This window comes from Astatotilapia calliptera, chromosome 5 (assembly GCF_964374335.1).
Source record: "Astatotilapia calliptera chromosome 5, fAstCal68.1, whole genome shotgun sequence".
In the NCBI taxonomy this organism is placed as follows: domain Eukaryota; kingdom Metazoa; phylum Chordata; class Actinopteri; order Cichliformes; family Cichlidae; genus Astatotilapia; species Astatotilapia calliptera.
Window position 1 is genome coordinate 37872930 of NC_137426.1, and position 16290 is coordinate 37889219.

The 16290-nt window shown below is 41.0% G+C and overlaps 1 protein-coding gene and 1 long non-coding RNA gene across 5 annotated transcripts; one reads left to right on the forward strand and one right to left on the reverse strand.

Moving 5' to 3' along the window:
- Window positions 1-2413: 2413 nt before the first annotated feature.
- Window positions 2414-7677, forward strand: fezf2 (FEZ family zinc finger 2). 4 transcript variants are annotated; one of them, XM_080301448.1, is made up of 6 exons: window positions 2414-3216; window positions 3450-3573; window positions 3856-4704; window positions 4933-5067; window positions 5150-5282; window positions 6977-7677. In XM_080301448.1, exons 3-6 carry the CDS (start codon window positions 3952-3954, stop codon window positions 7225-7227), a joined length of 1272 nt encoding a protein of 423 aa, XP_080157574.1. In that variant the 5' UTR covers window positions 2414-3216; window positions 3450-3573; window positions 3856-3951; the 3' UTR covers window positions 7228-7677. The 4 variants fall into 4 exon arrangements, with proteins under 4 accessions (XP_080157574.1, XP_026024932.1, XP_026024931.1 ...); XM_026169147.2 differs by having other exon boundaries at window positions 2414-3573; XM_026169146.2 differs by having other exon boundaries at window positions 3450-4704.
- Window positions 7678-12108: 4431 nt separating this feature from the next.
- Window positions 12109-15777, reverse strand: LOC113021749 (uncharacterized). The gene is made up of 3 exons (XR_003272352.2): window positions 14223-15777; window positions 13916-14068; window positions 12109-13365 (listed from the first exon to the last, which is right to left on the reverse strand). It is a non-coding gene; the product is annotated as an uncharacterized LOC113021749 (long non-coding RNA).
- Window positions 15778-16290: the final 513 nt, after the last annotated feature.

A 16290-nucleotide genomic window follows, 5' to 3' on the forward strand; every position in this document is an offset into this window, starting at 1 on the left:
TGAATGCTGCACTGGTATCTGGCAATGCGATAAGTGTTTACTAATATACCATCTACATATAATGTTACACTGTGTGTTGAAAACTGACCTTTATTTTGTAGTTATTTGTTTACATTAATGTCATAATTACACAATCACAATGATTAATTCAATTCAGTTTTATTAATATAGCACAAAACATAACAACAGTTGCTTCAAGGAGGCTTTATACTGTAAGGTAGAGACCCTAGAATAGTACAGAAAAGACCCCCTATGAGCAAGCACTTGGTGACAGTGGGAAGGAAAAACTCCCTTTTAACAGGAAGAAACCTCCAGCTGAACCAGGCTCAGGGAGGGGCGGGGCCATCTGCTGTGGCCGGTTGGGGGTGAATGATGGAAGACAGGATAAAAGACACACTGTTGAAGCAAGTCTGATGTTAATAACTAATAATTATATGTTTATTCCTGAACTTTTTTAAAGATCAATTATGACAGAATATACACTGAAAATGTCAGCACTTGTGTTACTTCAACACTGCAAGTCAGCGTACTAGTAAAGAAATTCATGTGCATATAATTGTACTGAAATCGATCAATCAGTCACTGAAGAATTTGTGCAGCATGATTTATGGTCCTGCAAATGTGTATGTCTGCATTTACATTGAAAAATAATGTGCATAAATGTAGATGGTTACAATTACCCCAGGAATTGTGGAGGGATGAAGACAGGAAAAACAGTTAAAAATCCCAACACTGTGATGCTAAGCTTTGCCACATCCAGCCCTTGCATACCTTCCGGCAAGAAGCAAGAGTCCCTTAAATCAATGCCTGAGCTAACTGTGGTTAGAAGTGAACGGGTGAGGCTGGTTACAGCAATAGGATCAGTGTATCAGTGAACCAGAAATAATACCTCAATTTAGAGTATTCTACCTTATGAGTAGCATAGAAACAACAAGCAATAATCCTTCCATGTGAGGTGGACTTGTAAAATTAAACAGAATAATACAAATGTTCCTATCCTAACAATAGCTTCCCTGTTAACAACCTTAAAAAGCATCCCTACCATATGCCTTACAGCATTAAGTTCCTTGAGGTTGGGACTTTGCACTATATAAATAAAACTGAATTGAATTGAATGTCCTGGGGTAAATATAGCATGAAGTGTGTGGTGACTGAGGTAAATTATTATCTTCTACACCCAATTATCATTTATCATCAACCTTAATTATCATTGATTAAAAAGAAATACACAAAACACAAAACCTAAATTTAATGAGCTAAATTACATTTTTATCATTGTCTTTTATAAAACTTTCATTAAACAACTACTACAAAATAAAGCAGCCCTCCCTGAGTATTTAGTGTTCTAAAGAGCTTTACAACACAAAATAGAGACACATTTCAGATAAAAACTTAGTGCAACATTTTATCGCACATATTTCAGTATAGCGATAGCGATAGATATGTTTTGCAATAAGCACATGGGTTTTTGGCATTCAGACTTTCTATAATGGGTTATAAAAAGTGGTCAACATCAGCCACTAATATCTTATGGAATCCATTAACATAAAACAAATTCTGTTAAATGTTATTTATATCACAACAACAATTGCCTCAAGGTGCTTCATATTCGTACAGACCCGACAATAATAAAAATATGTGCGTATTGATGTTGTGACTCTGTTTGAAGGTTTAAAGGCCTCAGTGAAAACACAAAACAGCAGATTCTTTAGAAGATGGCAAATCCAAAATACATTTCAACCTAATGATACAGAATTTTTCTGTACAACATAAATGCTCTCTTAATTCAAAATTAACTGTATCGTCCAGTGTAAAAGTCTTGATTTAAGTGTCCGGATCAGTTTTTACAATTCTTTAAATGAAGGCCTGCTCACACTTACAAACAGAGGACAAATCCTATAAGTTGTGCTTCATTTAGAGATGCAAGATTTGATGATGCTGTAATGAGTCGATGTCAGTTTGATGAATAAAAATAGCTTTCTGTTTTTATGAGAATGAAAGCGTCTGAAATGAAGCTAAAATGATCGAGTATCAGTTCATGCTTGAAAAAAGTGGCACTGGTTTGTTAATAATAAGCAATGGAAATTTGCTAACATTAGTTAAGTATTACTTTAGAATTTGCACTGTTATTATAGTTACCAGAGGCTGTATGCTGCCTGAGGATGTCACCATAAAAACATGGAATTTCGATATATCACACCCATGTGTTTAAAGTTCCTGAACAGCGCTTCGTGATGCGACTTCATTACCTAAAACTACTTTTTGACTCAAATGTCAGGAGACTAGAACAAGAATACCAAGTGACAGAAAATTACATTATAGAGTAAATATATTTGTACGTGTTGCACAGAATAAATGCAGAATAAATTCTAGCCTAAATAGGTTTTTTTTGGCGCTCTCAAAGACGCACGCCAGTTACCAAAAGGTGTGTTGTAACTTTTCGAAGAAGTTATATACAAATTATACTACTTTTCTAAATACCTTGAGGGTATTAAGTGTTACCGGTGATTTCCCATTCATATGACAATCATGTCACATTTTAGGCTCGGAAATAACATTATTATCTTAAACGTTTCACTTTCTTCTTCTTGTGTAAGTTTAAAGGTTCTGCCAAGTTAAATAAATACATTATAGCATCGTCATCATGCGCACTGAGCAAACGCTGTGATAAATAAAAGACTATTCATTTCGCCCATATTGCACACTCTTTTGATCCTCCGCATGTTTTATGAACTCCCCTCTCTCCCACTCAGTTGTTGGGAGTCCCTCAGGTAAATTGGCCTGCAAACACATAAATTCAACACAGCCCTTGTAGCGGATAGATGAGACTCTGCTGCCCATTGTAACTCCCACACAACACCGTGGATTCCAGCAAACTTCTTGTACGCCTCTTTAGAGAAAAGGCCTCTCTTTTCATTTGTCCGTGTATACCCCTGACCAAGCTAAGTCTTTTCTTTTTCCTCTCTCCGTCTTTAATCCGTCCCTCTATTTCAGGAAGAAAAAAACACAAAACCAGTTCACGCAGTGCTTTAGTAGCTAAAAGTAAAAGAGCTTGTGTTCTCCCCACCACCCCCCCACGCAGCGCTGAGCCCTGAATCGCTCTGGAAAATTGCTTCTTTTGAATAGGGGGAAGGAGGAACAACGTTTAATAGGATCCAAAGGGAGTCTGTGCTCTTAAACAGGTGGAAATTGGACGTCCTCGAATTTATACAAATAGTAAGTTTATAAGCCGGCGAGGAAAAAGACGGATCCCATCTCCGAGGATTAGCAGCTCTCTCCGAGAAAAAAAAAAGATTACTGTGTTGTTAACCAAATGAAAGCAGGAGACTCACTCAGCTCCTCCAAAGCGCGATTAATGATGAAAACACAATTGTGCAGCAGTTTTACTGATGGAATGGTTTCATATTTACGTGCCATCCCCTCTATAGATTTGTCTCCCTGTCACCCAGTTAGGTGCTTGGGTGCCCGATTATGTCAAGAGACAGTGATCTGCACTGATGAGGGGCGGGCGCTGCCAAGGTCTGACAGAGAGCAGTCGGCTGGTTTCTCCACTCCCATCTGAACAATAAGAAGGTAAAGTACAACACAGACGTAACTTTGGCTTAACTCGGTGTCCAGGAGCTCCGGCTACAACATTTCTTGCCCTCTGTTTCCTCCTCCTCCTCTTCTTCTTCTCCTTAACGAGCCCTGTAATGTCTGTTAATTTTGTGTGTGCTAGTTAATGAGCATTAATCCATCACCCCTGGATGCTATTGTTGCGAGGCGGGGGCCATTTGAATGCAAATGCGTGACACTGTGACAGCAAGGTGCTTATTAAACTGATGTGTCCGCCTGTCTTTTCTGCTGGGAGCTCAGGGGAGTGAAAAGACGCGGGGCAGCTGGACTATACACGGAGTTGCTCACACCAAGTTCTGTTCGGCTGCAAAGCGAAACTACTACAGCGGCAACAAAATGGCAAGTTCAGCCTCTTTAGACACGGTGGTGTCCTGCGGGAGGACTGCGCCGTCCGCGGCTCCCAAAACGCTGGCTTTCTCCATCGACTGGATCATGTCCAAGAGCTCGGAGCCGAAAGGGAACGCGGAGGAACGTTCAGAGGGGAAAAAACTGCTAGGGCTCTGCTCCCCAATCCCCTGCATGATCCCGCTACAGCCCTTCAGCTACGACCTCCAAGCCAAGGCGCTGATGAGCTATTCGGAGCTGTGGAGAGCCAGTTTTAGGGGAACTTTGTGCGGCTCGCCAGCTGCTCCGTGCAAAGGAAACTGCGGGTTGTGCGGCAAAGGGGATCCGAGCCTGAAGCAGCAGCTGCTGACGTCAGGGAGCAGGGTGGTAAAACCTCAGGTCCTGAACCAGGCCGTGCCCAGCAGTGGCTCGCTCTACTATTTCAATTACCTGGACTCTGCGTACCAGCAGTCGGAGCTGCTGGCCGGCCACTGGCTCTCCAGCCCGCAGGCCCAGGCCTCTCTGTCGGCGCACCACAGACTTTTGCTGCTGGAGAATGCCAAACTGACCGGTGTGGGCACCGACAAGCTGCCCACACCTCAATACCCACACAAGGAACATCTGCCAGGGCAGCTGGACCAGATAGTGAAAGAGAGCCACGGCCTGACAGCTGAGAAAAGCGGCATAAAGACACACAGCAAACTCAGCGGCAGTGGCAGTGCGGACGGAAAACCCAAAAATTTCACCTGCGAAGTGTGTGGAAAGGTACGGTTTTAATGCATTTTTGTACATTGTTATTATATTCTATATTTTATATAAAACATGAACAAATGCGCCAGCATCTACACACCTATATAAACTCAATAATGAACTTTTGAGGCCGATGTTAGTTTTTTTTCTTCCTTTTTCTGACGCTTGTTTTAAAAATGCAGGTCTTTTGTCTTTTTAGAATAATGTTTACTCATATTTTGTATGCCTTTGTGTCGTCTGCAGGTTTTTAATGCGCATTACAATCTTACCAGACACATGCCGGTGCACACGGGGGCCCGGCCCTTCGTATGTAAGGTGTGCGGTAAAGGATTCCGGCAGGCCAGCACGCTGTGCAGACACAAGATCATCCACACGCAGGTGAGACACTGTTTCACTGTGACCTTTCCAGCTTTTTGACTTGACTTTGTTTGAATTATTTTCTCTCATTTTGACCTGTAAGGAAAAGCCTCACAAATGCAACCAGTGTGGAAAAGCGTTCAACAGAAGTTCGACGCTCAACACTCACGTCCGGATCCACGCAGGGTATAAACCATTTGTGTGCGAGTTCTGCGGGAAAGGCTTCCACCAGAAAGGTAAATACTGGGCGCTGGAGTCCTCTTTAATCAGCTGTATTATATTACTGACTGGAAATTGTATCCTGATGTGATGTTTCCTATTTTCAACACTGCGGTGATTCAGAGTGTTCATGTGCAAACGAACAAAAAGCTTTCTCTTCAGCTCGTGTTATTATTCCACGAATTTATTTCATGAAATCTGCTGCCGTGCAGCCTAGTCATTATTTTTGCTGGGTTGAGCAGTCAGCTTTTAGAAATCCACAACTCGGTGGAGAACTTCCTCACTAAGAGGAGACGTGATTGAAATAATTGCTACACTGGCTGATGGACTCTGTGCTTTAATTGTGCTGGATGCTGTTTAACATCTCGCGCACATTGTTTAGAATCGAATAAAATAATCATTTATTGTCATATACAACGAAATTGTGGGTTCTCAACTTGACTACTGACGAAAAATATGAATACGAAAAAATGCCATTTTATTTTATTTTATTGTTTTTGTTAAGCTGGACTTGAGATTTGGAGCATAAATGCACTAATAATTTTATAGCATTATGCACGAAGATTCCGATTATTCTGCCCGCTCAATATTGCGGAAGTTCGCAGCCGAGCAGAGCTCTTTATGCAGACTCGCTGGAGTTAGTGTGGCGACATCGGCGCTCATCCTCAACATTTGGTATCTGCGCTGCCGAAATAAATAACGTCTGCGGTAAAAGCAGAAAAAGCTTATATTTGAAGTAGTCAAAGGGGAAATAACTGTGGGCTCACCGATGAGCACGAATCGTTGGGTGGAAATGAGACTTGTCACTTTACACGGACTAATTCTACCTTCGAGACTGTCGCATTTTCCCCGGGTCATTAGTCAGACCCCGGCAAAGTTGGAAACCGGCCTCCTTTAGTTGCGGCTGCGCTTGATTTTGACAAAGTTTGACAACTTTTTGACTTCGGCACACAAAAAGCCGATTAATGAAGGCTGTGGGGTGGAGGAGGCTCCAGCTGAACTGCTGGTGGAAAAAGAAAAATCGCAGTTGTAAAACGCGTTCCCTCTCTGCTTTTTTTTTTATTTTTTAAATGTGTAGATGTTTCGCAGAAAAATTTATATTCAAATTTTGTTCAAGCGGTTTTATTTTTCAGATTCTCCTGATTAAATTATTTTCTTTGGCCAGATTGGAGTGAAATGTTTAGCTGTGTGATTTCAGGGTAAAAACGATTAACTCAGACCAGGCGGATTTTTTTTTAAATTAACCCAAGTTCCCCTGAAGCTGACTCTCCTCAGCTCTGACGGGCTCATCAGCGCATCTGCTCTCTGATATTAGAAGCCGTGAAATCTACAATATTTCTGAGGTATTGAGTGCATTTTTATCCCCTTTTTCTATTTTCTAATACTGGTTTTAGGCCGTTTTATACTAGAGGAAGGAAAGCTGGTTATGGTCAGACGACTGGTTTTCACACAGATGCACTTTTTTCGTTTGACCTGGAGTTGTTTCTATTGACACTCACACATCAGCGAGACATGAACGTTTGATTTCGTGCTGCGAAAAGGCCACGGGTTAAATAAGCAGATGTTAAAAGGGTGGCAAAAATTCTAATGTCACACCTTTCCCCCTTTGAATCCTTTTTTTAACTCCTTCTCAGAAGAATTGTGAAGACAAAGTGAAAAGACTGTGATAAAAATGACATTGTGTTTTAATTCATATACTCTTATTTCGCAGGAAACTACAAGAACCACAAGCTGACGCACAGCGGGGAGAAACAGTACAAGTGCTCCATCTGCAATAAGGCCTTCCACCAGATCTACAACCTGACCTTCCACATGCACACACACAACGACAAGAAGCCCTTCACCTGCGCCACTTGTGGCAAAGGCTTCTGCCGCAACTTCGACCTGAAGAAGCACATCAGGAAGCTGCATGACAATGGCTTCTCGGCGGCTTCAGAAGCCTCCAGAGAGCTGCAGAGCTGAGCCATTGCTCGTTTCCTGCTATGACTTTTTAGCGGGCAGTTTTTAAGGTCTGACAAGGAAGTGAGGGAGTTCAAAAAACTGGACCCGAATCTTTGAAAAGAAATGAGGTAATCGGCTCCCGTCAGTGTCTCAGCAGGAATGCTGCAGCGAACAAAAAACAGACAACATCCGCCCAACACTGTCGCGATGTTTTGGGTCCACATAGAATTTCTTTCTGCATTTCCACAGACTGAAAGAGAAACCCCCTGTCTCCACGATGGAACTGTAAATAACGATAATAATAATCATAATAATAATAACGTGAATCATCTGGGGAATGCATCGCCATGTTGTTTATTTCATTGAAAAACTGTTCCTGTGAATAAATAAGTTAAATTATATTGAAACTGAATGTCTGAGCCATGTTTGCATTTTGAAGGTATTTGAAAATAAAACAATTATATGATCAAAGTTTATTCTGAAACACTTTGTAAGGTGCAAATATCACATTTAGACAACACACACGTGCCCGCAAGAAAAAACCCGTAAATGAAAACAGAGAAGGCCGCGAGACAACCAAAGTGTGTGATATTCAAAGACGAAGTAACTAAAACAAACGACATTTGGGAATATAGTGGAAAAACGGCACAACCTAAAAAATAAAAACAGCGAAAAAGTCTCATTTGCTTCTTATCTTTCATTAATTCTATTTGTTACATTTTCCAGCAAATGTAAACTGGGAGGCACGCGTGCACGAGCGCAGACGGTACTGGTATTTTGGAGCGCGGGTACTGTATGCTCTGCGGCCACTTTTATTCAACATTTACTGACAGACACGATCTTAATAATACTGCATTTACACTTGACTCTGGCTTAATGGCACAAATGATCAGATATAACACGAGGCTCTTGAAAGCGAATTACATTAAGCAGCTAAACAGCCTCGGGAGAAGGAGCGGTGGGGGTGGGGGCCACGCCGTCATCCGGAGCCGCTCATCAGAACAGGAGATAATGGAGCACTCGGGCCGCAGCTCCTTATCTGGGCCTCCGCGTTAATAGAGCTCAAGTTATTCTCCGCACGGCTTCTGGAACAATATTATCCCTGCACACATTCTGTCAAGAGGCCGATCCGTGCTCCCAAATGGCGCTCATTTCATTAACAGCCAATTAGCGCTCACCCGGGTCGGCCAGGCCCTCAGAAGCTTGGCAGGGCTAATATTAGCAGATGAATGCCCCGCTCACCTTTTTCATCAGTGTGCACCAGACATCTGCAGGAAAATCTAGCCAGTCCGCTCAAACAGACCGTATAAAGGGCTCTGTGCTGATGTGTGCGGCTCCGATAACACAAACACTTAAACCAGATGATCTTTTAGTTATTATAGGAATTATTAGGAAATAACTAAAATATCTCCGCAATTTTGAGGTCTTCAGTTGACGCACCACGCTGTTGCTGAATTTTCCATCAAATCGCGAATACTTATCCTGTCAGAGGAATAAAGTCGATGTTTTTGTAATCATGTGGCATTTGTGCGTCACGCGCCACCTCTCAAACAAAGGGAACACTGCTCAAACGTGTCACTTTATTTCCTGTTTCAAGAGTGGGAGAAAGGTGTTTTGTGTCCTACGTGCCGATAAACGACAAAGACTCGCAGATCCAATACTTGAAAGATGACCTCGGTGCGCGCCTTCTCCATGCGTGCACGAGCATCCAGCAAACGGAATACTGTTACATCAGGCAGAGTGTAGGATCTGTGTGAGAGGCAGTTTGTGTCTTTTACCAACGCAATGCGTGTGGTCACACGCGCGCGCGCACTGACACACACAGGGTCTACGGGCTGTAGGACTGAACAACGTCTGCTCAGTAAATAACCTAAAGGCAGGTTGGCCTTTTCTCCGCACTTTTTCTTTTTTCTCCAGCATCTGAGCAACCGCCTCAACATCCACAAACACGTTAACTGACTGGTGCGCGGGAGCTTTAATTAAGGCGCGCCCACGCGCAGCAGATTAAAGGTTTTTTTTTCCTTTCTGGGGTGGAGCGCTAATCAGTTGTCAACAACATGAGGACATCTTTCTTTTTGCTCTCTCCACCACCGGGGGATCGCTGGGGGATTCAGGCAATTTACGGACTACAAAGGAGCTCGTCTGAGACAGGAAGAGAAGAAAAGCAAGAGGCGGACTTTTTGTCTGTCCCAGTGAACTGATTGTAAATGGGAGATTAGCGGGGAAGCTTCGCCAGTCCAGCAAGTGCCCGATCGAGGAGGAAGGAGAGAAAAAGACCAATTAAGTCTACCAAATGTTAACTTACACCAGTTTCCCCCCAGTTTAGCCCACATGAAATTCCAATTAAAGCGTCCCGGTAGCAGCTTTTTTCTTTCAAAGAAGGCGGAGGGGTTAGAGTGCTTGTGTCACTCTAGCCAGGGGACAACGTTCCCACAATATCTGAGACAGGAGCTCGTTAAAGTAATACAAGGGCAATATGCGATGTTATCCCCAGTACAAGGTTGTGATTCCTTGGAGAAGCAAAACCGCTAAATACCATGACTAACACCAGCACAACAACTAACGGATGATGGTGATGGAAATGAAAACACAGTCAAACAAGATTTAATCTAACAGCTGACTGTGTGTGTGTACTCTTCATTGAGCATTTGAATGAACAACGTTTTAATCAACTTGTTTTTATCATGCCTATGTAACAAAAGTCAGCTAGATTTATAGTTTTATATAATGCGAGCATTAAATTGAATTCACAAAGGAGAGTGCAGAAAACACATTTTCACAGCCAGTCAAAACCAGCCTACAGTGCATGTTTGTTGTGCCAGATATTCAGTAAGACTAACAGTAAATGAAATAAACAAGAAAAACAAGATAACTATAAAAGGAGATTAGACATCAAAATGCTATATCAGAAGGAGTTATGGCCATCTCTCCCTTAGCCTGCTTCTGCTGGGCTGTTCTTCCTGTTAAATGGGAGTTTTTCTTTCCCACTGTTGCCAAGTGCTTGCTCGTTGCGTTTGATTTATACTATAAGCATCTTCACCTTAAAATATAAAGCACAGTGAAGCGGCTGTTGTGATTTGGTGCTATATAAACGTTGCATTTGCTTTTCCACAAGCACATTCAAAGTTTATACTAAGTTTGTGCTTAGAAAGGCTGGGACCGCTTTGTGGCGTTGTTTCTTAACAACGCCACAAAGCGGTGCCTTGCCACCCCACCCCTCGTTAGTGAACCACTAGCCCTTTGAGACCATGAGCCTCCATTGTAAAGTACTGAGGGTTAATGAGCACTGGTTTCTCTTCAGTCTGTAGCTGTGCAATCAAAGGAAACAGAGATACTGACATGAGATGTTTAAAAACAACATTATTGTACATTTCTCATAAAGGAGCTAGTCTAACATTATGCTCTGATTTGGTTAAAAAAAATACCAGAAATGCCGAACTTGCTTGTCCAAAGACCAAAAAGTCCAAGATGATGGATAGAAATGAGCCACTCAAGATGCGGTGAACAGGCACAGCGTTCACTCACACCTCATTTAGATTCTTTTACAAAGTCATCCCAGAACCTTCCTCCACCAAAACCTCATCACAATGTCTTAAGGACAGTAGTGAGGAGCCTGTCCCTTGGATATGCCTGCTCATCTGCTTTGGCCTGTCAAGGGCATGGCAGGCTGAGAGGATGTGTTTTGTGGCTGGGAGGGAAGCGTGGGCTGCTGGGAACTGAGCAGTGAGGGAGCTCTCATCACTGATTTGTTGTCAGACTCCATTCTCTGACCTCCATCCGTCTGTCCATCCATGCAGCTATCTAGTCTGCAGCTCAGAAGCTGCGGGGGGAACCTGTAGTGGACGAGGGTGGTGAAGCTTCAGGTTTCTGTTAGTCAGAGACTGAATTTAGTTATTTTTATTGTTTGACCAATTTTAGGACAAAACACACACAACATCAAGTATTCACTGCTTTAATGCCACATCTGTTTCTTCAAAGTATAAAATCAAGGCAATTGCTTCCAGGGCACAACTTTTAGATTGTGCTGTGTACGTTTGTTATGTTGTGTTTAATCACTTTCATTTTCTCAAAACACGACGAACAGTAAGAATTAGCTTGTTTTCTAATCCATTAACAATGAATTATTATGTTTTTAAACATTCAGATTTCAAAGTCTGAATGATTTGGCGCTATATAAATATAACATATTACTAAATAGATGTGACTAAAACATTATGACAAAGCACCCTTGAACAAAAGATAACTTTTCAACTACTTTGGTAAAGATATTTCCAAATCACTGTGATTAGTTTGAGTTTAGTGTTGAACGTTCCCAGATTAATTCACTACTTCCCGCTAAAGTGAGTGAGCTGCAGAGTTGTGATGCCTTTTTTTTTCACCCACACACAGCAGCTGCACGTGGGTCTTTTTCCTATTCATGAATTTGTATGTTAGGTCATGTTCAAACAGCTGGCTATGATAGCCAAAGTGAAACAACACAGTAACCTTAAATGGCCAAGTAAGGCTACACTGAAAAAAAAGTTCTTTCAATTTACTTGAATTTATTGTGTACATCGGTCCCACATAATATGAATAAGTATGACTGACTTAATTTTCCACTTTCCCTCAAGTAATTAATGCTTGCCAAATCAAAGTATTTTATTTACATCAGATTACTTTAAAAAATCATGTTTGATGTACTAATATTAATCTGTTATCATAATATCAGTGTATTGCATAATGTCAATATATTTTAATGTTTAACACCAACTTATTTTTATTTGCCAGTGGTACGCAATGATATTATGTAATGTAAACACATTGCAATTATGTTCCTGCAACACAAATTATGGCTTTAAATCCTACTTCATTTTTTCAATTGAAATATTAACTGATCATTATTGACAAAAAAGGCAAAGACTGTGAGTGCTACTGAACAGTTCACCTTTATTAAACTGTAACAGCAGTGAAAGCAGCAATTCTGCCATGAACAAGTCCAAAATCACATCCATATAAACTTGTTAACACATTTTTAAAGATAGCCTGCAGAAATAGCTAGAAGAAAGAGTTAGTTTGAGAATATATTTGCAAATATTTCACAAAAAACTGACCTTAGCAGCAAATAAAAGAAAGTGCTTATAGATGATCCTGTCATCTCTTACATATAACATTTGTATTAATTACACAATTGAAAATGTAAACTAAATTAAGACTACCTGAAAAAAAGCAACACGCTTTTATGAATAAACAGATTTACACAAATATAACTTGTGTGTTATTTGACAACAGTTTCAGCTTCTGTACAAGTATTTACCTGTACAAGATTTCAAATAAGTTAAGCCTTAAATGACATTGTTACATAACTAATACCAAACACCTACATGAATTTTAAATTTCATTTTAAACATGTAAGCAGGACATTAAGGTTGACTTAGAACATATTGCTAAAAATCGTCAGTAAAAATTTCTTACAACATGATACCAAAAGGAAAAATCATCCTGCATTGCAGTCACATGAGGGGAAAGCAATAAAAACATAAGCAGTATAACGTTACTGAAAACAAAATGAAAAACTGCAAAGAATTGCAGAAGTGCAGTCTTTGACTTCTCAATGAAACAGATGGTTTTTGAAAGCAAGAACTTTAGAGAGTTTAGCTCCATCCAGTTCCATGAAAACCTTCTGGAAAACGTCAAAGTTGTAGCGAAGGTCCGCAGGGTAGGCAAGGTTTAATGCATACATTAGTCCAAATAGCATTATCACAGCAAATGCTACATTATCCAAAGTCTTCGCCACCCTGATGCCTGCAAGGACCACTCTTGTTCATCTGCTGAAGCTTGCTCTTTAAGAAGATAAATTCAAACAGTGGTGTCTTCAACAGTCTCACTGATGGCACGTTCTTCCATGCCCTGTAAAAAAGAAGCCATGTTAGTCATTTCATGCCAAGTAAGTAATATGACACTGTGGAAAGTCCGAAAAAAAAAGAAAAAAAAAAAGAAAAGAAAAAGACAAGTACATACCACATACTCCCGGATAAGCATGCCAATTCAATTTCAATTCAATTCAATTTTATTTATATAGCGCCAAATCACAACAAAAGTCGCCTCAAGGCGCTTCATGCCAGGGTCTTCACCCATGTAGATACACACTCCCTTGACACACTCAGCATCAACATCTTCACACTGAAATGAAATGTATGTAATTAGCATCTTCATTCAGCCCCTGTCCTTCATTTAAGTTTTAATAGTGTACTTTACATGAATGTTTTTAAAGTAAAGGCACACAAATTAATAATAGGTTTACTGGCAATTAATAATAAGTTGACAAAGTGAAGGTTAAAAAAAGAACCAGATGTAAAAATACAAAATGAGAGAATTTATCATGGAAACATTTGAAATCTTCCACAATTATAAAGTTTCATCCAAAGAGGATTATGGGTGGCTGTAGCTAAGGTGGCAGAGCAGGTCAGCCACTAATCAGAAGGTCGGTAGTTTGCCTCCTGGCTGCATACCAAATATCCTTGGGCAAGATACTAACCCCGTGTTTGCCTACTGGTGGTGGTCAGAGGGCCCGGTGGCGCCTCTGTCAGTGTGCACCAGGGCAGCTGTGGCTACAATGTAGCTTGCCATCGCCAGTGTGTGTGAATGGGTGAATGACTGAATGTAGTGTGAAGCGCTATACGAATGCAGGCCATTTACCATGTTAAGTGAATGTTCAGGATTTATCACTTACATTATCCATTTATGCCACAATTCTTTTCAGTATTAGTCCAAGCTCTCCTCTTCTGTTGACCAACTTCACCAGGTTGTCCAAGTGGAGAGCCAGCTGAGCCAGGAACTTTGTTTAAGGGGGGATGGTGGCAATTCTCTTAAACTCAGCGTTGATCTGAAAACATGAGCACAGAGGAATGAGCTTCAAAGGTTTAATACCTGGAAGAAGGCTGCAATCACTCATGCTGAAGAAATGGGCTGTCAATGGGCTGTGCCTTAACCATTTTAGGCTAATACCACAAGAACACCGTGTATGAGGCAAACCTTACCTCATGGAAATCAAATAGAGCAGGCCATCTTGCCATGAAAGCCTCCACCATTGGTGCATCACGAACACCTTCATGTCTTCTGTATGAAAAAGTCTTTTCCATCTTGAGTTTCACCAACTCTGTTACTCTTTTTTATGTCCATGTTGTGGGCTTTGACATGTCAATAGCTTTAAGAGTCCCTTTGTCTGCTACTTCTGAAACTGAGGTAAGGTTAAGAAACTCATTCCCAAACAAAGAATCCATAAACTGAAGTCTGAAACTGCCCTGAAGACAACACTGTCTCTTGACTTCAACGATGAGATCCTCAGTTGATTCAGGCGCTCCATTAGAGAGTGAGCCTTCGACAGGTTCCGTCAGCCAAAACAGTCTTTAGGACCATAGGACTCCCCATAGGACTCTGTAGGAAAAAAAGAATTACATATCAGACATTCAGAAAGCACGGTGGTTAGCACTGTTGCCGCACAGCAAGAAGGTCCTGAGTTCAATTCCAACATCAGGCCGGGGTCTTTCTGTGTGGAGTTTGCATGTTCTCCCCGTGTTTGCGTGGGTTCTCTCCGGGTACTCCGGCTTCCTCCCACCGTCCAAAGACATGCAGCTTGTGGGGATAGGTTAATTGGATAATCCAAATTGTCACTAGGTGTGAATGTGCGAATGAATGTGAGTGCAAATGGTTGTTTGTCCCTGTGTGTTAGCCCTGCGACAGACTGGCGACCTGTCCAGGGTGTACCCTGCCTCTCGCCCTATGACAGCTGGGATAGGCTCCAGCGCCCCCCGCGACCCTGAAAAGGATAAGCGGAAGCGAATGGATGGATGGATGGACATTCAGAAAGAATCATTTCAGTTTAGTTTTCATAAAGCTATCCATACCCAATAGTCAAAGTTATAAAGATCAGACATAAAAAAAGAAGAATTTATCTAATGAAATACATGCGACTGAACCTATTACACTTATATGAACACCTTTTATTTCTATATGCCTTTTTAAAGTCACAATGTGGACTGATCCAATCTCATAGTCAACCAATGGATAAGTATTAAGGAGTTCACAGAGCGAAGCGAGAGTGAATATTCTTGTGGATACTGGGCGGAGCTCAAAAGCTCTGTCGTGCTCTCTGTACCAGCCACCAAGCTCTCTGACAATGTAGAATATGCTGTGGTACAATGCAGATATGGTTTTTCAGTATTCTGGCAATCCACCTGCGGCCAGTACCATTCCATTTCTATAAGTTATACTCTTTATGTCACACACTGTGCAAGGTTGACCTCTAGAATGTCAGGGAATATGTACCTAATGACTTAAGCTATCTCCTCTTTAAGCAAATCCACTAGAAAGGCCGATACAGCTGAGACCTCTAATTCAGACTTGCCGAGAAATGGGGAGTTTAGATTATAAGCTATCATCATCTGATGTTTTGACTTCTGTAATCATAAAGGTAACAATTTCACCATCACAAAAAACATTAATTTTAATTGAAAAACGGTATTCCAGTCCAGAAGAGCATCAATGGTTTCTTTAAAGTACCAATCTTTCCCTCATTTATACATAATGTTTTGAGAAGCACAAAGTAGAAAAAAAAAGGGGGGGGGGTAGTTACACTCAGTAGCACAGGAACAGAGCCAGAGAGAGAGAAAGAGAGGCAGGGACAACAACATTAGAAAGGTATAGTAAACATCCACAACTATTTTCAGTTGCAGATGATAAAGGATTGAGAAAGTTTATTCATGCAGGTCCATATGACAGAGAATATGCATGTTCTTTTAGTTTTCATATTATAATTTATATTTAATTGTGTTGTGGTTTGCAGTGTTTTGTGTTCTTTTCACTTTAAATTTGTGAAAGGAAAAAGCTGAAAATTTAAATAGTTAAAACTTGAAATGTGAATAGTTGATTTTTGTATTATATGATTTATTTATTACATTTTATGTGGAGTGAATAAATAAAAGTATATTTACGGTGGCCCCTAGAGACAAAGCACATACAAACTTCAAATCACGTACGAACTCTGAAGCATATACAAACTCCAAAACACGTAAAAACACGTACAAACTCCAAAACACGTAAAAACTC

Coding starts and splice junctions, on each gene's coding strand:
- fezf2 (XM_026169145.2), top strand. CDS start 3,952: ATGGCAAGTTCAGCCTCTTTAGACACGGTGGTGTCCTGCGGGAGGACT. Junction 4,705..4,932: donor CCTGCGAAGTGTGTGGAAAG/GTACGGTTTTAA, acceptor TGTCGTCTGCAG/GTTTTTAATGCGCATTACAA. Junction 5,068..5,149: donor ACAAGATCATCCACACGCAG/GTGAGACACTGT, acceptor TTGACCTGTAAG/GAAAAGCCTCACAAATGCAA.